The sequence below is a fragment of the Mytilus californianus genome, unplaced genomic scaffold (assembly GCF_021869535.1).
Source record: "Mytilus californianus isolate M0D057914Y unplaced genomic scaffold, xbMytCali1.0.p SCAF_2, whole genome shotgun sequence".
Taxonomy (NCBI): Eukaryota; Metazoa; Mollusca; class Bivalvia; order Mytilida; family Mytilidae; genus Mytilus; species Mytilus californianus.
Genome location: NW_026262668.1, coordinates 70,299,130 through 70,325,903, shown reverse-complemented (window position 1 = coordinate 70,325,903; position 26,774 = coordinate 70,299,130). Strand labels below are relative to the sequence as shown.

Here is a 26,774-nt window from a genome sequence, read left to right as displayed (position 1 = left end):
ACATTAAATGACATGATCATGAAAAAAAATTATGCACACTGTGCCTTTAAGGTGGATAGGGGGTCTTCATTAATATCCAAAGAATTTTTTAATAATTTGTCAAAATATAGTTTATATCATGCTTTTTTCAAAAATATAATAAAAAGTATGGGTCACCGGGCTTTTTTTCATGCTACAGGTTGTGCAAAATTGTCCGATTTTATATAGATTATGAATGGAAAACACAATTTTGTGTGATAAAAAGAAAACTACACAATAGAATTGTAAGATAAAATATGAGAAGATAGCTCTAATAATATGCTTTCAGATAAGAAAAAGAAATAAAATGCTCCGCAGTGCGCAGCTTGATACGACCGCAGAGGTCGAACCCTGAACAGTTGGGGCAAGCATGGACACAACATTCAAGCTTGATACAGCTTTGCATTTGGATTGTGATTAAATATTTGACACAGCATAGGTTTCTGACACAGAATGAATGTGGTCTAAGAACTTAAAAATTTTAAATTGGACATTCACCTATTATGGTCCAATATCCAAAATCTAAATACATGGTTAGATTCAGCATATCAAAGAACCCCATATATTCAATTTTTGTTGAAATCAAACAAAGTTTAATTTTGGACCCCGATTTGGACCAACTTGAAAACTGGGCCCATGATAAAAAATCTAAATACATGTTTAGATTCAGCATATCAAAGAACCCTAAGAATTCAATTTTTGTTAAAATCAAACTAAGTTTAATTTTGGACCCTTTGGACCTTAATGTAGACCAATTTGAAAAGGGAACCAAAAATTAAGAATCTAAATACACAGTTAGATTCGGCATATCAAAGAACCCCAATAATTCAATTTTTGATGAAATCAAACAAAGTTTAATTTTGGACCCTTTGGACCTCAATGTGGACCTATTTAAAACAGGGCCCAAAATCCAAAAACTAAATACAGGGTTAGATTCAGCATATTAAAGAACCCCAAGAATTCAAGAATAAAACCCCATTGAAATTGGTCAAGAAATAAGCAATTTATACGAAGTATATTCTTTTGCACAATACTGTGCAATTAAATATTTCTTGCTATTGTGCAATACTGTACAATTGACAATTTCTTGCTATTGCGCAATATTGTGCTATTGGATATTTCTTGCTATTGCGCAATACTGTGCAATTGAAGATTTCTTGCTATTGCGCAATACTGTGCAATTGAAGATTTCTTGCTATTGTGCAATACTGTGCAATTGAAAATTTCTTGCTATTGCACAATACTTATTATATAATAATTTACACATCCTGTTTGGTGTGTATCTCCTACCATATCATTATTATTTGCTTTTAAATATAAATCAGAAATAACCAACTTAAAATGGAAAATTTTAAAAGAATAAAAAAAGGAAAAAAAAAAAATCCCCCCCCAAATTTTTTGAACCCCCTTATGATTCATCACCCCCAAACTCAATCCCAGCCTTCCCTTTGTGGTATGGTACCTTGCAGTACAATTTCAGAGAGATCCATACACTTGAACACAAGTTATTGTCTGGAAACTAGAAAAATGTGTTTTTTGGCCCCTTTTTGGCCCCAAATTCCTAAACGTTTAGGACAATTACCCCCAAACTCAAAACCCAGCTTTCTCTTTGTGATATGGAACCTTGTAGTACAATTTCAGAAAGATCCATACACTTACACACAAGTTATTGTCATGAAACTAGAAAAATGCTTGTTTTTTGCCCCTTTTTGGCCCCTAATTCCTAAAATATTGAGGCAATTACCCCAATCATCAATCCCAGCCTTCCCTTTGTGGTATGGTACCTTGCAGTACAATGTCAGAGAGATCCATACACTTAAACACAAGTTATTGTCTGGAAACTAGATAAATGCTTATTTTTGACCCCTTTTTGGCCCCCAATTCCTAAACGTTTCGGCAATTACCCCCAAACTCAATTCCAGCTTTCCCTTTGTGATATGGAACCTTGTAGTACAATTTCAGAAAGATCCATACACCTACACACAAGTTATTGTCATGAAACTAGAAAAATGCTTGTTTTTTGCCTCTTTTTTGGCCCCTAATTCCTAAAATTTTGAGGCAATTACCCCCAAAATCAATCCCAGCATTCCTTTTGTGATATGGAAGCTTGTGGTACAATGTCAGAGAGATCCATACACTAACACACAAGTTATGTCTGGAAGTTACAAAAATGCTTATTTTTGGCACCTTTTTGGCCCCTAAATCCTTTACTGTTGGTACCATAACCCCCAAAATCAATCCCAACCTTCCTTTTGTGGTATTGAACCTTGTGGTAAAATTTCATAGAGATCCATTCACTTAAACTAAAGTTAGAGTGCGAAAACCAATGTGTCTTCGGACGACGCCATCGTCATACCAATATACGACCACAAAATTTTTTTTGCGGTCGTATAAAAATGGGATCACCAGACTTGTTTTCTTGGTACATAATAAAATAGGTAAATTCACAACACATTCTTTTATAAAAGTTGCTTTATCTGAGTTATCTCCCCTTATGTGGAAAGTTGAAAAAAAATTAATCAATCATTCTGTTTTTTGTAAAGTACAGCCGTAAATATGATAAAACACATAATTTTCTATAGTAACACGAAAAGTCTTACACATGAATTACATACTACTCTCGAAATTTGCACATTTCATTAAAGATATAGACCGATTGTTATCTGCTATTTCAATTCAACGATGGAGGAAGACACCCCAGCTACCTTAATTTGTTATAAATGTTTTACAAAAATGAAAAAAAACAACTGCTTTATAAGTTAACTTTATATTGTCATAAGCATTATAAGTTAACTTTATATTGTCATAAGCATTGTCATTATTGTTTCTCTACTTATTCAGACCTGCCAACTATCCCGATTTATGGGGATATCCCCCACAAATGGTGTAGACCTGGATTTTGAAATTCTTTATTATATACACATATATACTCATCCAAACAATATAGTAGTAGTTTTAAACACTTAAGACAGTATTAGAGAAGCCTTAGGTCCTCTTGCACATAAAATCCTTTTTGAAAAGTTGGCAGGTATGCTTATTTTTATTTGTAATTATTATATGTAACATGCCTTATATGGACTGATGATTGGTTTAATAAAGTATTTAATAAAGTATTCGTATTTGTATTCATTTAAATGACATGACTAGGAAAAAAATCATTTTATTCTTTATATTGAAAGATATAAGAAGAAATGTAGGATAAATGTAAGCAAAATTAATTGTCTCAAATAGGTAAAAATTGGAACTTCCCTAAAATTGATACATAAAAAAGTTATACCATTACAAAACTAGAAAACTGACATGTCAGCAAGAGTCCTGCTTTCACATTTTTGAGTGAAGCACAGACTCTGGAATAATGAAAATGGAAATTGTTAAAATTAAAAGAAAACTTTCTTCTGTCAATCCTTATTTTGTGTTTAAAATTCATGAGAATTGGTTAAAGCAATTTTGAACTATCGTATAAACATGAATATGTTCCTTCTAAGATAGGTGTATATCAATAAAAATCAGTACAGGAAAGCCTTTCATATTCTGATCAATATGTATTATAATGTTATCACCTATTGGTTCACCTTCTTGATCATACTGTAAGGGTGCTAACTCATTAAGGATTTTCCCTACTCTTGTTTTTGACTCTTTGTCAGATATTTGGAACTCTCTAGTTTTATCCATGTAGTGCCAATAAAAATTTTGCCCTCCAACATCTACTTTTCTTTTATAATTTGATTACATTAGTTAAAAAGCCAGTTTTGTAAATCTTATAAAATCCTTGTTATTTTTTCATGGTTTTTGAAATAAAACAGGTGCCAATGTTAAATTTATGAAAAGTCTAGAGAGAATCATTTCTCACCAAATTTTCAATTAATTATATCTCAAAAACAAGGACATGGGTCTTTTTTAAAACTTGCTATTTTGAAACAAAGGAGGGAACAATCTTAAATCATTGCTGAAGCATTTGTCATAAAGAAACTTTTCAGATGAAAAACAGCAATTATTATAGTGCTCTTCCTTTGATATAGTTTTTAGTGATTTCCATTATCATGTCTATACATACCTGATGTAGTATCTCTGCTATATGTCATGGAGTCTATACTGATGTACTTGTGGGTAGTTCCAGTATCACAGTCTGCAAAATTAATTGTTTTAAATATTGCTAATGAATTAACATATTTCAATTTTGGTATCTTTAACAAAATTCAAACAAATGAATAAATCACATATATGGGGTTAATTAATGTAAGATTTACACCAATTTCACCTGAGCAATTGTGTTTTCCACACCTGACCACAGTGGCAAGAAAATTTGTGAACACTTCTATGATAACAGTGGCAAATAGGTTTGGGCTTCTAAATGAAGTAATCTTATATCTACTTTTAATTTCTTGACAGTTTATGCAGATACATACAAGCACAATAGGGTACAGAGCCTGCCAGTAAACATTCCCTGGTTTCTGATGTCTGTACTTCAGAACCACTTTGTCCGCAAACATTACTATGACCGTCAAGTGTTGTATGTTCATTTTCACATGTTCTGGTTCTAGACTGGGTACCTCTGCCACAGGTAACAGTACATCCATCCCACTCACTCCATAAAGTCCACTGAGGAACTAAAAATTAAAAATATTAAATGTTGTGTTTATTTGCAGTACAGGGAAGCTATTGAAGACAAACACAAACAGATTTCTTGTTAAAGTATTTAGAATATATTCTTTACATACGTATGCCTAAAATTTACAATAATTCATGTTTATCAAATTATCATGATTTTAGAAAAAAGCTGCATTTTTGCTGTAAATTTATTTAATTAAAAAAAAAAATCGTTTGTGATTTTTATGAAAATTGGAACAAACACACTGAACTGCAGTCAAGTTTAGCCTTTGATAATTCATTCATAACATTCTGGCGTATCACAAACAAACAAACAAACAACTTAATACGTCAAAATGTTATCAATGAATTACCAAAGGCTAAACTTGACTGCAGTTCAGTGTAATCTTTATACATAATCAAGCCAAATGTCATTTTGCAAAAGAAGGGTCTATGTACACTAGTTTTAAGGCTATCAGTTAAAAAAATGCATCTTTTCCCAATTTGTCAAAGTTTAAAGTCGTGATAAATAACATTTTACTTAGCAAGTAACTGTATCATATGCCCTGAAGTTAAAAGGATTATTAATGTTCAATAAGGGATGTTCAATGCCCTTTACAAGTCATAAGGGTTTCTTATGTTTTGGACACAATAGTTGATGACATAGGATCAGAGACACTACAAAGAAAACTCAAAAGATAAAATTCTGAAGTTTGAAACTTTTTGAAATTTTAAAAAAGTCAATAACTTTTCAAAAGTTTCCAAGTGTAATGAATATAATATAACTTATACACTGTTGACACAGAACTATGTCTCTCCTTTATGAAATTTGACAGTTTAAAGCAAAAGTTGAAATTAAAATGGCAATACTGTAACGTTCCGGGGTTTTCTTGTCAGGATACCTGTCGTTACTTATTACTTATGTGGGCCTCTGGTGAAGGAAGTAATAATAAAAATCATATTGGAGTTCATAAATTGTATTATTTCTGTTTAAGCAATACAACAAATACAGTGGTTCATGAAACCAAATACGTTAATAATATATACAATAAGTAATACAGCAAGGTGCATTACTTGCACCAAGTTAATAAAATAATTCTTCTAGCGCTAGGTGCAAGAAAATCTACTTGGGACACGGCATTCTAATACTCTGCATACTTGGTGCAGGAAAATCTACTTGGGACACTGCATTCTAAAACTCTGCATACTTGGTGCAAGAAAATCTACTTGGGACACTGCATTCTAATACTCTGCGTAGTTGGTGCAGGAAAATCTACTTGGGGCACTGCCTTCTAATACTCAGCATACTCGGTGCATGGTTAGTGATTTACCAGAGCAAACAGTACGTCAGCATTTTTATATGAAGACTTAGTTAATTATCAAGTCTATTAAATAATATCACCAAGCACTTTTACTTGGTGCAGCAAATTATAATTTTAGATATACTGCTAACCGCATGGAGGTTCTTGGAAAGAAGCTCCCAGTAGGAACATGAGTTCCATTTTTTATACAAAATCGTTGTTACGTGTGACGTAATACACAAGTTATTCATAAACAAGAATAGGAACACGTAACGTTACATTTGGCGCGTTACACTGAAACTAAGTATAAACAAATACAAAATGAACAATTACACACATAAATAAAGTCGATATATAGATTTAAAGAAGTCAGTTTATAATGTAAGGTCCAGGTAAGCTATTTCTTCTGTAAAGTACGAATCAGAACACAACAACGGACATCTGCATGTATCAAGTGTGGAATGGAGACCACAGTTATAATATAAATAGAGAATATCTTATTTACACAAGTAAAACCACAGTAAAATTATCAGCTTTCAAATCAACGGGGCGTAACAATACTTTAAATTGTAAACTACACAAAACATTCAAAGACATAAACTATGATTGATGGTACAGGGCCAAATAACCCATGTGGAAACGAGAAATGTCAATGCTAATACAACTGCATACCAAATATCATTTACTTATCATCCCTTTAAATTAAACTCAACACAAACTCAAACATGTCAGCTACGTAAAATTCAATGAACCATGAGTAGGGAGTGGGGCTGTATATTATCCGTGGAAATGATACTTGAAAATGCAAATACAACTGCACATCCAATATCATTGACTTATCATTAGTGGTTATACTGACCTAATATTAAACTTACTTTACATATAAATGCTGAAAAAATAGTCTAATCTATAGGAAATTGAAACTGATCAGCTATTCATGCTGTTGTGCATAGGTTTTAAAAATGTACACATTATTTAATTAGATGGAAACTGGATAAATGTTTTCAATGCATTTGATTCTAACATAAATTTGACCCCAATTCATAAGGAGATATATTTCATCATACCTTATCAGCACCAATAGACTTCAAACTTGTAAGCTTTCCATGAAATATTTATTGCAAACTTATTAGTATATCATTCCCTAACATAAGACTATACATACTTGTACATGTGTATCCATAGTACAATACACCACAAATTTGTCTGTATAATACAGCATATGAGACAACTCTGTATGCAGTGTAGTAACCAGTACAGATCAAACCACCAAATACACCGAAGAGGCACCATCTTGTTTGATATGCTTGATATGTATATGCAGTATAGTAATAGCTGGTATAACAGGATTGTAAACTGTCATCCACCTTAACAGAGCAATCATAATGATTATTACAGCTGCTTTGAATAGTCCCAGCAACATCATGGGATACATCTGTGTAATCCCAGCTACATCCTTCCTTCCATGTTGCCGATGTGATAGCAATCTTCCCTTTGGTGTTATAATCATAACAAGTTGGTTGAAAATAGTAGTTTCTGCAAACACTACCAGAGTCTGCAAAACAATTGAATTAAAATGGACAAAATAAGATATGGAGGGGTTAATCCATGGGTAAAACAAAAATTCTGAAAGTAGAGAACACTTATCAATAAAAAAATGAAATGTTATCCTTGTTTTTATTCTAGTTAGCAGGATATTGGGAAAAAATGCAAGCAAATTGGTAAAAATTGTCATTAAAGGACAATAACTCCAATAAAAGTCCATTGACGATTTGGGCCATGTTGACTTCATTAGTAGATCTGGTCTTGCTGATCTTTTATGTTATAAAGTTTCTGTATCTATTATGTTATAAAGTTAATAGGCAAAAATGAAACTACAGTCTCTAATGGGCCTGTGTCGTTCACCTAGATTTATGTGCATCTTAATTAATGGACACTCTCAAAAATTGTAGACTAGAATAGAATTTATGTTAAAAATCTCTTTTTTGTTGATCTTGCATTGCTGATCATTTTTTCTGTTGTCGTTTTCTTATGTTTAAACATGTATTCTTTAAAATTTATTTCTTCAAACATTTATCAAGTTGTAAAATTCAATTACGTGGACATGTTCCTGTGTAACATCTTCTGGTCTGATAATCCCTATCATCCATACAAGCTTGATTCTTGCTGAAGTAGTTTGGCAAAGGGTTAGTACAAGATCGTGTCCTAGTCTGGTATCCACCACCACAAGATCTAGAACAGCTACCATAAGAGCTCCAAGAAGTCCAGCCTCCATCTCCTGTCAAAGTATTATAAGCAAAAAAAAAACTGAGAAAAAGAATAAGTAAGGAATAAAACTATAATTTCAACAACAACAAAAAAAACTTTGATACTTCATTTCATCATATACTATAACATAAAAACTGATATTCCTGTAAGAAAAAAGTGACATGATAAATAAGATTTTACACATATTTACATCATATTATTTTCAAAAAACCAGTGATTTTTTCTTATAATTTTGTGTAAAGGTATTTCATGCATTTGGGAACAAAATACAATGCAAAAAATTAGGGGTCACCAACATTGTCTTGTCACTACAGCAACCTCAGTTTCATGTTTTCCCAAATATAAACATTGTTTGGTTGTTATTTGAAATTATTCAATAATATCAAACCTACAAGCATAATTCTTTTTTTCACTTTGAGCAGTAGATTTGTATAGATCAATTAAAGATTCTATAGTTTAAGATTGAAAGTGTTTTGATCTTCAAAAGCATGATTTATTTCATTCCCGCCAAAAATAATACATAAGACTGAAAAAGTTTCCAGACTGAGGGGTCAGGAGGGCTGTTATTTTTCAATGCACAAAGGTCAAAATATCATTATTAAAAACATCAGTTCAAACATGTTTAATTTATACTCAACACTTATTGAAGCATTATTCCTATATAAAGTAGTTTAACAAGCACACTGAGAGTGTTGCATGGAAATACATAGTCCCCAATTGGTTAAAACTTCATTTTACTGGAACAAAATGTGAAAAAAATGTGGAAAACTGATACTTGCATGTATTTTCTAAGTCCAAGGACCATAGCTCTGCAAAAAATCCATCCGAACGGAACAAAATTAAAACTTGATCTATAACTTGTCATGGTTAAACAATATAACAACTATAAAATCTATATCTTCAAGCATGACGAAAAAGTGTGAAAAACTGATTTCTTGGAAAGGACCATAACTCTGCACAAAATTATCAGACCAGAACAAAATTCAAACTTGATCTGTAACTGGTCATGATAAAACTATATACCAAATATAAAATCAACATCTTCAAGCACAAAGTAAAAAAGTGTGGAAAACTTATTTGCCAGACTGATCAAACAGGGACAGACGGACGGACGGACAGACGGACAGACAGACGGATGGACGGAGGGAGGACGGGGTAGTGGAGTAATAACTATTATGCACTGAAATCAAATGATATAAGTAAATTTTCCATGGTACAGAGGTTACCTGAACATGAATGAAATATTTGCCACTGGATATTGAGCAACCAACAATCAATCAATCAAAAAACCATGACTAAGTAAAAGTGTTAAAATATTTTCAAACATGTTATATTGATATCAAATACTTATTGGAGCATTATTACTATATAGTCATTCCTGTTTGAATTGTTTTACACTAGTCATTTTGGGGTCCTTTATAGCTTGCTGTTCGGTGTGAGCCAATGCTCCATGTTGAAGACTTTACTTTGACCTATAATGGTTTACTTTTAACAAATTGTGATTTGGATGGAGAGTTGTCTCATTTGCACTGATACCACATCTTCTTATATCTACTTGAAAAACTATGATGATTTGAAAACCTGAGGTCCACAGGACATGGGGGATCTACGTTCTATTTTAAGCAATGTTGGACAAATCTTTAAGTCTTTTAAACTATATATACCAATGATGACAATGGTCAAGTTTGATTCCAATTGTCCTGGTAGTTTCAGCAAAGAAGATTATTTAAAAGTTAAAGGACAACAGAGAACAAATGCCAAGTGATGGCAATAGCTCACTCTGTCCTTTTGGGCCAGGAGATGTAATAAACAGCTGCGCCATGAGCGCATGATACGCCCGTCGCATTTTTTACAAATAAAGTTCAATATCTTCTCAATGTCATATCAGAAATTTTTGAAAAACTAAAGGGAGGTTATCTTAATTGATATAAACCAGTCACCAAAGTTTAGTGAAATCTGCTCAAAGCACTTTAAAGGTATTGTCTGAAAACTGGAAAATCCCCCCTTTTTCAATGAATAAAACCCCATAACTCAGAAACGTAAAATCTAAATTTTATAAAAAACGAAAGAGAGCTCACATCAATAGATATGAACAATTCACAAAAGTTTTATGCAAATTGGTTGAAGTGTTTTTGAGTTAATGCCCGACATGTTGACGACGGACGGACGGACAGAGGTAAACCATAATACGCCCCGTAAAAGGGCGTATAATAAACAGGCGTATAAAAAGGGATATATATATGATTCACTTGGCTGATAATCTTATCATAAGAAAATTGTAAATTATGTAAAATTGCAGTTAGTATTACTTCCAAAATCAACTTTGATAATTGATGGATATTATAAATATTATGCTAACTTACGAACACAGTGGTAGCGTATGTATAATCCAGCATCTCCACCAGTCCCACAAGAACTTCCAACATTTTCATTAGTAATCAAAAAGGAAAAAGTAGTCTCATTATCGCATAAGTTCTTCACACCATATATGTCATAATGTTGACAATCCTCAAATGTATATCGGACTTCATCCACCACAATGTATGGATGTCCTGGGTAGGTGTATCCACTGGCACTGTAATCATCATACCCAACATATTCTTGCATACAATCCAATGTTGCTACAGTTCCCTCTTTCCCAGTGAAGAAGTAGTAATCTGCAAGAAGTAAGTTCAATAAATTAAATACTTTATGATTGACCACTGTTTATTGATATTTTACCATGGGTAATACAATTTCCATAAGTTAGGTTCAGTTATGAGAGGGGTAACATTTCTGAAAATATCAGGCCAAAACACGTTGAAATCATAAACAAAAAATAACAAGCATTCTGTGAGTATTGCATGACAATACATAGTCCCCTACCGGTTAAAAAATCATTGTAATGGAGCAAACCTACCACTAAATTCTTCAAACAATTTACTAAAGAAAAGGAAAAAAATCCAAAATGTCATTTATCTTAATACAATGTCTATTACAAATCTTTAAAAAAAAAAGAGTTATTTCCCTTTAAACAGAAATCTAATAATTAATAATTATTTCATCAAAAATTTAATTCTAGGGAAAATTAAACTAGAGGCTCTAAAGAGCCTGTGTCGCTCACCTTGGTCTATGTGCATATTTAACAAAGGACACAGATGGATTCATGACAAAATTGTGTTTTGGTGATGGTGATGTGTTTGTAGATCTTACTTTACTGAACATTCTTGCTGCTTACAATTATCTCTATCTATAATGAACTTGGCCCAGTAGTTACAGTGGAAAATATTTTGTAAAAATTTACAAAAATTTACAAAATTTATGAAAGTTGTAAAGGATTGACTATAAAGGGCAATAACTCCTTAAGGGGTCAATTGACAATTTTGGTCATGTTGACTTATTTGTAGATCTTACTTTGCTGTACATTATAGCTGTTTACAGTTTATCTCTATCTATAATAATATTCAAGATAATAACCAAAAACCGCAAAATGTTCTTAAAATTACCAATTCAGGGGCAGCAATCCAACAACGTGTTGCCTGATTGGTCTGAAAATTTCAGGGCAGACAGATCTTGACATAATGAACAATTTTATCCTTGTCAGATTTGCTCTAAATGCTTTGGTTTCAGAGATATGAGCCAAAAACTGCATTTTACCCTATGTACTATTTTTTGGCCATGTCGGCCATCTTGGTTCGCGGGCTGGGTCATCGGACACATTTTTTAAACTAGATACCCTAATGATGATTGTGCACAAGTTTGGTTAAATTTGTCTTAGTAGTTTCAGAGGAGAAGATTTTTGTAAAAGATTACAAAAATTTACGAAAAATGGTTAATAAACAGCTGTGCCATGAGCGCATGATACGCCCGTCGTCTTGTGTGTGAATTTTTATGCAATAAGCATAAATAGTTTCTGACATGCGAAAACCCCCCTTTTTTTTTACAAAAAACTCAATATCTCTAAAATAAAATTTTAAATCAAAACCAAAAAGTATACAGATCTTTAGATTAATATAACTAAGAAGTGTGTAAAATTTTAAGCAATAATCATAAATCGTTTTTGAGATACGGCGCGACATGTGAAAACCCCCCTTTAAAAAAAAAAAAAATCAATATCTCAAAAATAAAATTTTGAATCAAAACCAAAAAGTATACAGATCTTTAGATTAATATAACTAAGAAGTGTGTAAAATTTTCAGCAATAATCATAAATCGTTTTTGAGATACGGCGCGACATGTGAAAAACCCCTCCCCCTTTTTTAACAAAATACTCAATATCTCTAAAATAAAATTTTGAATAATCACCAAAAAGTATACAGATCTTAAGATTAATATAACTAAGAAGTGTGTAAAGTTTTAAGCAATAATCATAAATTGTTTTTGAGATACGGCGCGACATGTGAAAAAAAACACACACCTGTTTTAGTTACTAAGTCCCGTAACTCAAAAAGTTTTAACCTTATTTTCACCAAAAAGTATACACATCGTTTGACAATCATGAAAAACAACTATGTTAAGTTTCATGAAATTTGGATAAGTCATTCTCAAGTTACGGTGCGAAATGTTTACTCTGGACAGACAGACGGACAGACGGACAGACGGACACCGGACGTTTGTATACTATAATATGTCCCGTCAAAAATTGACGGACGTATAAAAATTGACTATAAAGGGCAATAACTCCTTAAGGGGTCAACTGACCATTTTGGTCAAGTTGACTTATTTGTAGATCTTACTTTGCTGAACATTATTGCTGTTTACAGTTTATCTCTATCTATAATAATATTCAAGATAATAACCAAAAACGGCAAAATTTCCTTAAAATTACCAATTCAGGTGCAGCAACCCAACAACGAGTTGTCAGATTCATCTGAAAATTTCAGGGCAGATAGATCTTGACCTGATAAACAATTTTACCCCATGTCAGATTTGCTCTTAATGCTTTGGTTTCAGAGATATAAGCCAAAATCTACATTTTACCCCTATGTTCTATTTTTAGCCATGGTGGCCATCTTGGTTGGTTGGCCGGGTCACTGGACACATTTTTTAAACTAGATACCCCAATGATGATTGTGGCCAAGTTTGGTCCAATTTGGCCCAGTAGTTTCAGAGGAGAAGATTTTTGTAAAAGTTTACGGACGACGGACGACGGACGACAAGTGATGAGAAAAGCTCACATGGCCCTTTTGGCCAGGTGATCTAAAAATGAGTTAATTCCCTTTGAACAGAAATCTAGTAATTCATAAGTATTTCATCAAAAATTTAATTCTAGGGAAAGGGTTTTAACTGAACAAGGAGAAAAGCTAAAATCGTGAAAATCGAACTTGACCTGTAACTTGTCATGATAAAACAATACACCAAATATCAAATCAATATCTTCAAGCATGATTAAAAAAGTCTGGAAAACTGATTTGCCACACTGACGGATGGACAGACGGACAGACAGACAGACGGACAGAGTGGAAACCTAAAGTCCCCTTCGACTTCGTCGGTAGGGGACTAATTAATAAACTAGAGGCTCTAAAGAGCCGAGCTGTGTTGCTAACCTTGGTCTATGTGCATATTCAACAAAAGACACTCTCCAATATTGTAGACGAGAATAGAATTCATGACAAAAATCTGCTTTGCTGATCATTTAGTTTGTTTAGTTTCTTTCTATCTTATTTAGTTTTTGCTCAAAACACAGAAGAGGGTAAAAAAAAAACTCAAATAAGGGCAATCACTCCTATAGAGAGTGACAGTCTACTAACTATATCGGCAAAATTTGTCCTGTGAAAGATGAAGATTTGCTGATCATTTTGTGATTGTGTCTATCTATCTATAATTATTATCATGTAAGACAAAACGCAAAAAAATCATAACAATCATTTTAAAGGGCAATAACTCCTAAAAGAGACGTCGGACTATTTCCTCCAAATTTTCTTGATTGTAGATATATATATTCCACCACTGCAACATGTGTGTTACGATTTTTCTCAACAAGAGACGGTTAAATTTTTATGTTTAAAGCGTGAGGCCTGCCAGCTTTTTAAATAACTAAAATTTAACTGTTGAGAGAGGAGAAATATTGTAATACACAAGTTGTACTGGTGAAAACCATTTCTCTAATGATTGTTATCCTTCCTTTTCAAAGATTACAGAAAGTTGTGTTCTTAATGTGTGACGTCATCAGGCATGGTCGCTTTTTTTCTTCATGACATCACAATAGGAAATTCAGACATCATAATTAAATTTCGACCAATCATTTGCCGAGAACAGATATTTCTCTAGAGAGGGGAAATATTTTTATCACTGTATACACACAGATCAAGAAATGTGAATATAGCACAAAACTTATAGAACTTGTCTTTCTGATCATATTTGCTCATTTAAGTTTCTATCTATAATATTATTTTAAGATATACATGATACAAGGCAAAAACGCAAAAAATTGGTAAAAATCATCTTCAAAGGGCAATAACTCTAATGAGGATTTGACAGAAGGTTTCAACCATTAGACTTATTTGTAGAACTTGTCTTCTGATCATTTCTGCAATTTAAAGTTTCTCTTTATCCATTATAGTCTTCAAGATAATGGGCAAAAAAGAAAAAAATTTTAAGAGAATAACTCCTATATGAAGTCGTCTGACAGTTTTGACGCATATTAACAATTGGTAGACTTCAACATTCTGATCATTTATGCCCTTGTCAGATTTTCTCTATCTATTATAGTTACAAAATAATAGACAAAACTTGCATTTTACCCCTATGTTCTATTTTAAGCCAAGTCGGTCATCTTGGTTGGCAGGCTGGGTCATCAGACACATCATTTAAACTAGATACCCCAATGATGATTGTGGCCAAAATGGTTAAATTTGGCCCAGTAGTTTAAGAGAAGAAGATTTTTGTAAAAAATAAAGGATGACCACGACAACAGATGACAAGTGATGAGAAAAGCTCACTTGGCCCATTGGGCCAGGTGAGCTAAAAATTAGAATCGAGTAATAATAACATATGGAACATATCTGGAGAGTTTTGTTTACTTAGTTCTTGAGAAGAAGATCTTTGAAAAATCAGAACCAATTGGACCTCTGTAGGCCCCCTAAAGGCCAAGACTTTTCATCAGAACCAAAGTAACAAGACAGTAAACACCTAATGTAAAAAAACATTTCTGTATAAAATCTAGAAAAGAATATAATTCATGACTTCCCCCCAAAATAGTATGTAAAACATATTCAACTATTTTTTAAATATGAGGTACCATATGATTTTAAGAGAAACTCGCATGATCTAAAGAAGAAACCAAATTACTGTGGACATTAAAGAGAATAAAATGCTCCACTGGGGCGCAGCTTGATACGACCGCAGAGGTCGAACCCTGAACAGTTGGGGCAAGTATGGACACAACATTCAAGCTTGATACAGCACTGAATTTGGATTGTAATTAAATAATTGACACAGCATAGGTTTCTGACACAGAATGAATGTGGTCTAAGAACTTAAAAAATTTTAATTTACCTATTCAAACCATATCATTATTATTTGCTTTTATATATAAATCAGAAATAACCAATTTAAAATGGAAAATTTTAAAGAAAAAAAAGGAAAAAAAAATCCCCCCCCAATTTTTTAAACCCCCTTATGATTCATCACCCCCAAAATCAATCCCAGCCTTCCCTTTGTGGTATGGTACCTTGCAGTACAATTTCAGAGAGATCCATACACTTGAACACAAGTTATTGTCTGGAAACTAGAAAAATGCTTGTTTTTGGCCCCTTTTTGGCCCCAAATTCCTAAACTTTTAGGGCCATTACCCCCAAACTCAAACCCAGCTTTCCCTTTGTGATATGGAACCTTGCAGTACAATTTCATAAAGATCCATACACTTACACACAAGTTATTGTCCTGAAACTAGAAAAATGCGTTTTTTTGCCCTTTTATGGCCCCTAATTCCTAAAGTTTTGAGGGAATTACCCCCAAAATCAATCCCAGCCTTCCCTTTGTGGTATGGTACCTTGCAGTACAATTTCAGAGAGATCCATACACTTGAACACAAGTTATTGTCTGGAAACTAGAAAAATGCTTATTTTTGGCCCCTTTTTTGCCCCTTATTCCTAAACGTTTTGGGCAATTACCCCCAAACTCAATTCCAGCTTTCCCTTTGTGATATGGAACCTTGTTGTATCCATACACTTGAACACAAGTTATTGTCATGAAACTAGAAAAATGCTTGTTTTTTGCCCCTTTTTGGCCTCTAATTCCTAAAATCTGGAGACAATTACCCTCAAAATCAATCCCAGCATTTCCTTTGTGATATGGAACCTTGTGGTACAATGTCAGAGAGATCCATACACTTACACACAATTTATTGTCATGAAACTAGAAAAATGCTTGTTTTTTGCCCCTTTTTGGCCCCTAATTCCTAAAATTTGGAGGCAATTACCCCCAAAATCAATCCCAGCATTCCCTTTGTGATATGGAACCTTGTTGTACAATGTCAGAGAGATCCATACACTAACACACAAGTTATGTCTGGAAGTTACAAAAATGCTTATTTTTGGCCCCTTTTTGGCCCCTAATTCCTTAACTGTTAGTACCATAACCCCCAAATCAATCCCCACCTTCCTTTTGTGGTATTGAACCTTATGGTAAAATTTCATAGAGATCCATCAATTAAACTAAAGTTAGAGTGCGAAAATCAATGTGTCTTCGGACGCCAACGTCATACCAATATACGACCTCAAATTTTTTTTGTGGTCGTATAAAAACCAGTACATACAGTCACTTAATATATTAGTTTAAAATAAAGAACTGATATGCAAATCTTCATATTATGTCCTTATTATCTACAAAGTTTCATAAAATTCTGTTGTGTAGTATATTTAGGCCAAAATTCTAAATTCAAAGTGGCTTAAGTCCTAAAAAAAATTGAATCATTATTTCATGTCAATCTGCACAACTAATAGTATGTCCTTATCATCTGCAAAGTTTCATGAAATTCTGTTGTGTGGACCGGTTTCAGAGGAGTTGCGATGACAAACTTTTGTAGTAGTATATTTAGGCAGAAGTTCTAAGTTCAAAGTGACTTAACTCCTAGAAAAAAAATTAAATCATAATTTCTTGTCAATATGCACAACTACATGGTATGTCCTTAATATCAACAAAGTTTCATGATATTCTGTTGTGTGGTTTCAGAGGAGTTGCAAATACAAACTGTTGCAGTAGTATATTTAGGCAAAAATTCTAAGTTTAAAGGGGTATAACTCCTGGATAAAAATTGAACCATTATTTCCTGGCCACATACACATCTACATAGTTTGTCCTAATAAACTACAAAGTGTCATGAAATTCTGTTTTGTGGTTTCAGAGGAGTTGCGAGGACAAGAACAGGACTGACGGACTGACAGACCGACGAATGGACAGACGGACTGACAGTCAAAAACCCTTTGTTTCATGGGATATAATAAAACAAAAAAATCTCAAATACATTAGTTTAAATAAATTCTGGCAACTGTGTGGATGCTCCCTAAAGAACTAATATTATCAGCAGCAAGGCTGTCCCAGTGTTAGTAAACAAATATATAATATCAAATATACTAAATGTAAAACTTGCAAGTTATCCGTCAAATATTATTTTCTTTTTACTGTAAATATGTTTGTGCCAAAAAAACATTTGACTTTTATTCATTGCTCTAAATTTTTTCTGACATTAATTTGCTCTACATTTATAATGTTGTAATTTAACTATGTGTTATATTTAATTGTTAGTCACTGAAAGATCTTATATTCGATTATCTGATTAAAAGACAATTACTTTTTATGTAATTAAGTTTAAGTGTAAATAATAAGTCCAAATCTTCGTGTTAATAAACAGGGCTTGAAGAATTTAATTACAAAAGACGTCAGTAACAATTCTTTATACTAGAATAATTCGTATCTATTGACTGTATATACATTTATAGGTCTGATTACTTTAGGCTTTCTAATTACAATATATTTAGCAAACAACACATTTACATTTAAACACCACCTATTATATATCTTCTGTAAACATGTAAAGTTGTAACCTAAGTAACGAACTTTACGGACAATAACTACAAAACATAGATGATCAAAATTTTATTACTGTTTTTTAATACTGTTTGAGTTCTAGTAATCTTTAAATTACTTTTAAAATGATTATCTAATTTTGCTCAAGTAACTAAAAAAGTTGATCATTTGGTCTAATAAAAAATATATGTATTAAGGATGTACTTAGGTGAAATTAAAAAATCTAGAAATTAAAAATGATACTATAAGTCAGAGGAGTATGTAAGAACAAAATAAGCTAAAAACATTGATAGGTTATGGATCTCCTTTTCAAGATAGTTAATTTTAAAAAATAGCAAGAAAAGATTGCGGTTGTTATGGGGCAAAATATTGTACCCTGTATCGCAGGACAAAAACCAAAGAGTCAGATCATTTGAAATCCCTAAACCTCACCTACACAAGTACATCCTTAAAACAAGAGTGCACATGCTGAAATGTCTCACCTTCTTTACTAACCATTGATTTTATGTTGAAAGTCCTAAATATAAAGCTTTACTATATGTATCACACAAACTTTAACATGATCCAAGAAAATGAGGTCAAGGTCAGATAAACCAAACGAGAAATACATGTACACCTTACAATCATTCAATACACTAAATATAGTTGACCTATAGTTTCTAAGAAACAAACTTAAGCAAGAAAACTAAACATTGACCAATGAACCATGAAATTGAGGTCAAGGTCAGATGAACCATGCCAGACAGACATGCACACCTTACAATCAATCTATGCATTAAACATAGTTGACCTCTTGCTTATAGTATATCTAAGAAACAAACTTAACCATGAAACTTACATTGACAAATGAACCATGAAAATGAGGTCAAGGTCAGATGATACCTGCCAGACAGACATATACACCTTACAATCCTTCCATACAACAAATATAGTTGACCTATTGCTTATAGTTTAAGAAAAACAGACCAAAACTTAAAAACTTAAATTTGACCACTGAACCATGAAAATGAGGTCAAGGTCAGATGACACCTGCCAGTTGGACATGTACACCTTACAATTATTCCATACACCAAATATAGTAGACCTATTGCTTAAAGTATCTGATATATGGACTCAACCACCTCCTTCACCTTGTTCATTGATCCATGAAATGAGGTCGTGGTCAAATGAAAACTGTAGTTATCCTATTACTCATAATAAGAAATTAACATTACAAAAAATCTTAACTATTTTTTCAAGTAGTCACTGAACCATGAAAATGAGGTCAAGGACAATGGACAGAAGACAGATGAAAACTTCGTAACATGAGGCATCTATATACAAAGTATGAAGCATCCAGGTCTTCCACCTTCTAAAATATAAAGCTTTTAAGAAGTTAGTTAACGCCGCTGCTGCCCCCGCCGCTGAATCACTATACCTATGTCGAGCTTTTTGTGACAGAAGTCGCAGGCTCTACAAAAACAAGGTGAATGGGTTTAGTACTACATCAATGAATGAATTTACTCTGACAATTATAATAACTGGTCTGGCCTGACATTGCGGTCATAAAAATTTGGAGTATGAATATGGTACTCAGACTTAGATTTCAACAAATCAAAATATAGGATTTGGTGTTTCAAACACAAAATGTTTACTCAGTAAAGTTTTATGACTGTAGGCCAAGGTGTTCTGTTCAAAATTCTATACAATAAATTCAAATATCAAATGAGTTTATCCTAGACAAGTATTTATAAGCCAACTTTTTAATTAGTGACAAAAAGTATTGAAAAGTTGTCAGAGTTTAACGAACAATAACAAAAAGAGGCTCTTTAGAGAAAATTTGGATCACTTTGCAAATATGTGCCAATTTGATATTATTTTATTTTTTACATTTTTCCCAATCCTTGACATTGGAAAGTGCCTGATTCGATAAGGGAAATAACCAAAATTAATTTGGATATAAAACAAAGATAGGAGGTGCACAATGGCATTATATATTTTCTGAATGAGTGTTAAAACAGATATGATTTTGAATTGTGTACATAGTGTGTGGATATGAGAAAGTCCATGTCATGCCTATTTTAAGTAAATAAAAAAGTATACAGTCAACGGATATGAATTATTCTAGCTAATAATAAGCAAAGAATTGTTTTGGATGTCTTTTGTTATTTAATTATTCAAGGCCTGCTTATTAACATGAAGATTTGGATATATTATTTACACTTAAACTAAAGTACATAAAAAGTAATTGTCTTTTAATCAGTTAATTGAATATAAGATCTTTTAGTGACTTACAATTAAATATAACACTTATGGCAAGCCGTTTTACTATTAATTCTTCAAGATATCTCATATAATATATAAGATGGAACCCCTCTTTTTTTTGACAATTATTGCTTTTGAATGGGGACATATGGTTGGAAACCCCCCGGCCCCTTTAAAAATGGTTGGATCTGCCCCTGCCTAAAAATCATTCTTTATTCTTAAAATTAGTTGATTTTTTGCTTTAAGTATCTGCAAAGAGCCCAACAACGGAGATTTAACATCCATGATAAGAGGTCAAGGTCAGGTAAACTGACATTTAAACCTTGCAATGATTCTATTAACCAAATATTAATTATATGCTCCTTAAAAAATTTGTGGCAATATAGTTATCCTACTACTCACAGCATAGGTAAAAACAAGAATGTGTCCATAGTACACAGATGCCCAACTTGCATTATCATTTTCTATGTTCAGTGGGCTGTTAAATTGGGGTCAAAACTCTAATTTGGCATTAAACTTAAAAAGATCATTTCATAGGGAACATGTGTACTAAGTTTCAAGTTGATTGGACTCCAACTTCATCAATAAACTGCTTCGCTGAGTGCAGTTGGATACGCCTGCAGAGGTCCAACCCTGAACAGTTGGGGCAAAAATTTACACAATATTCAAGCTTGATACAGGTCTAAATTTGGATTGTAATTAAATATTTGACATATTATAGGTTTCTGAATAAATGTAGTCAAAGAACTTGAAATTGGTTATATGAATTGAATTTATATTTAATTAAAGATTTCTTGCTGTTGTGCAATACACTGTGCTGTTGCGCAATACTTTGTAAATCTGTTGTCAGACTATCAACAAATAAAGTTCAATTTCTTCTCAATGTCATATTTGAAATTTATGAAAATCAATAAGGAGATTACATCAATAGCTATAAATAATTCACCAAAGTTTCATGAGAACTGCTGAAAGCATTTTTGAGTTATTGTCCAAAAACTGGAAAATCCCCCCTTTTTTAATGAATAAAACCCCATAACTCAGAAATGTAAAATCTAAAATTTATAAAATTCTAAAGGGAGCTTACATCAACATATATAAACAATTCACCAAAGTTTCATGAGAACTGCTGAAAGCATTTTTTAGTTATTGTCTGAAAACTAGAAAATCACCCTTTTTTTATGAATAAAACCCTGTAACTCGGAAACGTAAAATCTAAAATTTATAAAAATCGAAAGGGAGCTCATGTCAATAGATATAAACAATTCACCAAAATTTCTTACAAGTTGGTGAAAGCATTCTTGAGTTATTGTCGGAAAATCCCCCCTTTTTTAATGAATATAACCCCAAAACTCAGAAACGGTAAATCTGAAATTTATAAAAAACAAAAGGGAGCTCACGTCAATAGATATAAACAATTCACCAAAGTTTCATACATATTGGTTAAAGCTTTTTTGAGTTAATGTCCGACATGTTGACGGACAGACGGACAGACAGACGGTCGACGGTATACCATAATACGTCCCGTAAAGGTATAGGTGACTTATATAAACCATGAAACCAAGTTTCAAAAATCCTTGTAATGACGTTCCTGAGAAAGATGGGAATAAAAATATTCATTGGACAGACGGACGGACTGACGGACAGACAAACGGTATGACTGGCAGACAGAGGTAAAACAGTATACCCCCACTTTTTTAAAGTGGGTGTATAATAATAGGTTATAAATTATATATATTAGTGGAAACAGATTTGTATGGATATTGATAGATGCTTTCAGATCCATTAGGCATTATATTTAAATCATATTCAAAATACATAACACGGCCTATTTGAACAGATTGCAAATCACATCAAAGTTGTTTTTTTTAAACATTCTTATAAAAATGTCATTAGAAAGGCACAAAAAGCACATTACATGGTATATAACTGAACAGTGAGATTTCAATAATAATCCAGTGTAAAGAAGGAATTATTTGAATCTGAAATAATTTTGAATTCTGGAAAATTGATAAGAAAAACTAACCCAACTAAATAGTCCATGACTAAGGTTGATTTTACTTTCACTGATATTTTAAACTTAAACCCACCTTAGCTAACCCTATTTAGTTAGGTTAGTTTTTCTCATACATTTCTTATCAATTTTCCAGAATTCAAAATTATTCCAGATTCAAATAATTCCTTGTTTGTACTGGTCAAGTTGTTGATGCGAAATGTTGATGGAGCAACAAATGGACAAGCGGTACGGTGACCAATAGTTGTTAGTTTCTGTGTCAATTGGTCTGTTGTGAAGAGTTGTCTATTTATTCTCTTTTATAGCTCTTTTTTATATAAACAAGCAGAAAGACAAATAGATGTACACTCACATCACTATGTACTAATGCTACAACTAATGCGTATAAAAATTAATACTTATATGTTCAGTTACTTAACTATCTTTCATTTGAAATACTGAAATTGAACAATATCACACTTTCATGCTTTTCTTAATATTTATAAATCATTTCATGATTTTCAAGCTTTGAATACTGATTGCTTGATAATGTATTATCACAAAATAAAATCATGACCACCACAACAGAATCCTTTCACCAATATTTGTTAAATTCACTTTGTTCTTTTTATAGTAACTGTAGCCATTTTGGTTGGTATTAAGCAGAAACAAATATCATACAAAAGACCTGTAACCCTAAATATGATTTTTGTGAAATTGGATCTTAATTTGCTTTGTGGTTTCAGGAGAGATTATTTATTTATTAGTTTTACTTACTTTCTGCTACAGATGTTCCCAACAGACAAAAAAGGACACATACCACCTTTAAAAGACCCATTTTGATATTGTGGACATCAAATTAAATGATATACACAAATCTCCTATTTTCCCTATTTCCCTTATTTATATGACAGTGATCTATGAACCTTAGAACCATGTGGTATAAAATTAAGTATGCATTAAAACAATTGTTTTCACACCCTGAAGAAATTGAAAGGAAAAGATCAAATCCGTCATTTTAACCTTTTAAAAACACGGTCAATGTCTCATGTCCTATAATTGTTTTTGAAAAGTTCATTAAGGTAGAAACAAAACAAATGGAACCACATGGTTTACAAAATTGATTCCTATTTCATTTTTCTTTGACTGCTTGATGCTCCAGAGGTAGGCTCGGGGAGAGCATAGGTTTGAACCACAGTGGGGTCAAGCAAAAGACTAGCAAATATGCATTTGCTGCTTCTCTGTTAAACACACAGCATTTAGGGGAAAAAGCAAAGACTGATTGGCTTGGAGTCAGAATAATGTGTCTGGGTAGGTTAACATGTCTTCCTGTAGACTGTTCCCTTGTGAACTTACACATTAATAATCTGACTTAGTGAGTAGGTCTAGTTCAAACATTATTGGGTTTATATGTATATCACATACTGTGGATTCATTATTATTCGTTGGATACCAATTTTCGTGGGTTTCGTGGGTACAGGTGAACCACAAATTCAAATTTTTAACATATAGCATATTTTTAATAGGCTTTGTATACAGAGATTGGCAAAACCGTGAAATCAAATATCCACGAATATGCAAGAATTCAGCAATCCACGAAAATTGATACCCACGAAAATAAATGAATCCACAGTATCATGTTCTCATCTTGAATATGAATTTTATTTCCCACTGGAGGTTAAATAGTCATCCATCATCATCATTATTTTTCTTTTATGTCTGCAAGCAAAAGTGTATCTTATCAAGGTCAAAGTCTGAATCACAATGAAGGTGCTTCAGTGATGATTTATCAGTTACTTACTCCCCTATTTTTGCACGTCAAACAGTTTCAGGAACATGAGCTCACTATTTGAATGCTCACATTTAGAACTGGTTAATATGTGTAGACAATTTTAAGAATGTTGAAGATGTTTGTTGTTGCATTTCTTAATGCTTTTACCGGTAGTTACTGTAGCTGACATTAAAAATGTTTCTTTTGTATTTTGACAGAAATACCACCACAGTTTTTCTTCGGAAGAAAGTCCACTTGCCAAACAAGTTGAAGTTTTAAAAGATCAAAAACTTCTAAAAAATTCAAAATTGGAAGGAAATATGAAAAGGTTGGGGTATAAGATTTATGAGTTAATAATTAGAACAAATGACAAATCATTTGGATTTTGGCATCACAGTATCGAAAAAAAAGTAATGTTGGTGAAAATTTGGTAATTACATTTAAACTAGTTAATTGCATTAAGGAAAATCATTTGTATTAGATATAAAATGACAAATATATCATAAGTGATACATGCACCCAGTGACACCCCCCTGGATCCACCTCTGCATATTAAAAATGATGACAACAGCTCATCAAGCCCATTTATACCATCATATATAAAAAAAACTTCACCAGTATCAAGTCTTTTCAAACCAGCTTGTAAAATATTTATACCATTTCATGATGTCAAAATAGCTACTGGAAAAAGCTGTAATATGTTTGAACAATAAAAATTGTGGTACTTCTTTCTTTTTTTTTAAATCTATATAAGACTTCAGATCAAACAATTGTAAATCTTATAATGAAATTTAAAACAAAGTTACATAATATAAACATGACATATGAATTTTATTTGACAGCTAGGTAAAGAGTACAATAACCTTGAATCATTGACAAAAATATCTATCAAAATCATTCAAAAGAAAAAAAAAATTCCAAATCATATAAGTTGGCAAGCACAAATCAATGATTTTGAGACAATTACCTAATTGTTCTATTGATTAATATATCATTACATGATCTAGTTATTTTCTAACCGATTTTAAAAACACCTTGTGTGTCCCTCTTTCTTATCAGACTTACTTCTTTACTAACAGGAATTACAACTTATGGTATAACTTTACTAACTTTTTTAAACACCCATCAAAACATCCCTAGATATTTTTATCACTACCTTCTGATATTCAGATGATATATCCTCTGTCAATGTCAGAAATTGCCCAAGTTCAGTTTTGATTTTGCTAAAATATAGAAATGAAATTCATTCACCTGAACTCATTCTTACTAAAGCAAATGTTAAAAGTGACCAATTTCCTTTTTATAGATTTTGATATACATGTACTTTCATATGGGGATATTCATACCATGAGGGGGCTGGTGATTACTCTTTTGGGGAATGGGTATACATTATCTAAAACATGTTGTCATAGTAAATCTTGCAGTACCTTATAATATTCAACTCACTTCTGGCTTACAAAATATAAGCCTGCTATTTTTGATGAGATTTTTATGCCCAACCTAGTTATGCCCCACATAGGGGCATTATGTTTTTTTCGGTCTGTGCATCTGTTCGTTCGTCTGTCCGTCTGTCCCGCTTCAGGTTAAAGTTTTTGGTTAAGGTAGTTTTTAATGAAGTTCAATCAAATTGAAACTTTGTACAATTGTGTTCCCTATGATATGATCTTTCTAATTTTAATGCCAAATTAGAGTTTTGACCCCAATTTAATGGTCCACTGAACATAGAAAATGATTGTGTGTGTGGGGCATCAGTGTACTATGGACACATTCTTGTTAATGAGCGTTATTGAATGAAGATGTAACCAGTTATTTTGCAGTTACAACAACTTCTTAGGCCACCAAAATATCATTCATTGGAACCCCAATGTAACAACAAAAATATTTCATGTGACAGCTAGCCCCAACATAGTACCTCATGTACGGCAAGAAGATACCAATTACAGTTCCTGAATCTACTGTTGACAAAACTGTGTATTTTGTGGCCAGAAAGAAAATGAAAGACAAAACTAGATGTGTTGCAACGAAACAAATGGCCTCAAACACGAAAAAACTTGAAGCCATTTTTAGGAGTTGAAATTCCAAAGCCTGATATTTCGGCAAAATTCAACTGAGCCAAACCAAACATAAACTCGTTCTGTAACTCATCATATTAGACTCACATACTAAAAATCAGCTCAATAAGAGAAGGCGTTTTGAAAAAAAGCATGTATAACTGTTCCTTGCTCAATGGCGGAATGAGGAACAAGTGCAAAACTGTACGGCCCGCCAACTTACAGACAACAGAGAAAACACAGAAGATATAGCAAACTTATCTTTGGAGACTTATTGAAAATTCTTCTGCTTCCAGGTAGTGTTCATATTATGTTTTTCATCTAATGGGAACAAAAATATCTTTTTTTATAAAGGATGATGCACACATTCATTCAAACAACAAAGTGTCATCTTTATTGGTTCAGTTCATTCAGAGAAGATGATTAAAATGAGACTAACCAAAAGTGATGGGAGCAGCTCATCATAGCCTTTTTCTAGGTGAACAAAAAAAGAGACTTTCAATATTCTAAATAACTAGCTGAATTTTTAATATTCA

The 26,774-nt window shown here is 32.5% G+C and overlaps 1 protein-coding gene across 3 annotated transcripts in view; it reads right to left on the bottom strand.

Annotated features, from left to right (window-relative positions):
- LOC127728023 (uncharacterized) overlaps positions 1 to 23,313 on the bottom strand; it is a 94,763-nt gene extending 71,450 nt beyond the window's left edge. For 2 of the 3 annotated variants that reach the window (XR_007993979.1, XM_052235172.1), the window contains exons 1-6: positions 23,194 to 23,313; positions 10,538 to 10,831; positions 8,005 to 8,184; positions 7,072 to 7,461; positions 4,425 to 4,625; positions 4,073 to 4,144 (exon numbers count right to left, since the gene is read on the bottom strand). Coding sequence is in view for 2 of the 3 variants with exons in the window: in XM_052235172.1 (XP_052091132.1) it covers positions 4,073 to 4,144; positions 4,425 to 4,625; positions 7,072 to 7,461; positions 8,005 to 8,184; positions 10,538 to 10,831; positions 23,194 to 23,254 (1,198 nt within the window). In the remaining variant the exon portion in view is untranslated. The remainder of the gene's footprint in view (positions 1 to 4,072; positions 4,145 to 4,424; positions 4,626 to 7,071; positions 7,462 to 8,004; positions 8,185 to 10,537; positions 10,832 to 23,193) is intronic. The other variant, XM_052235171.1, reaches the window with a different exon arrangement.
- Positions 23,314 to 26,774: the final 3,461 nt, after the last annotated feature.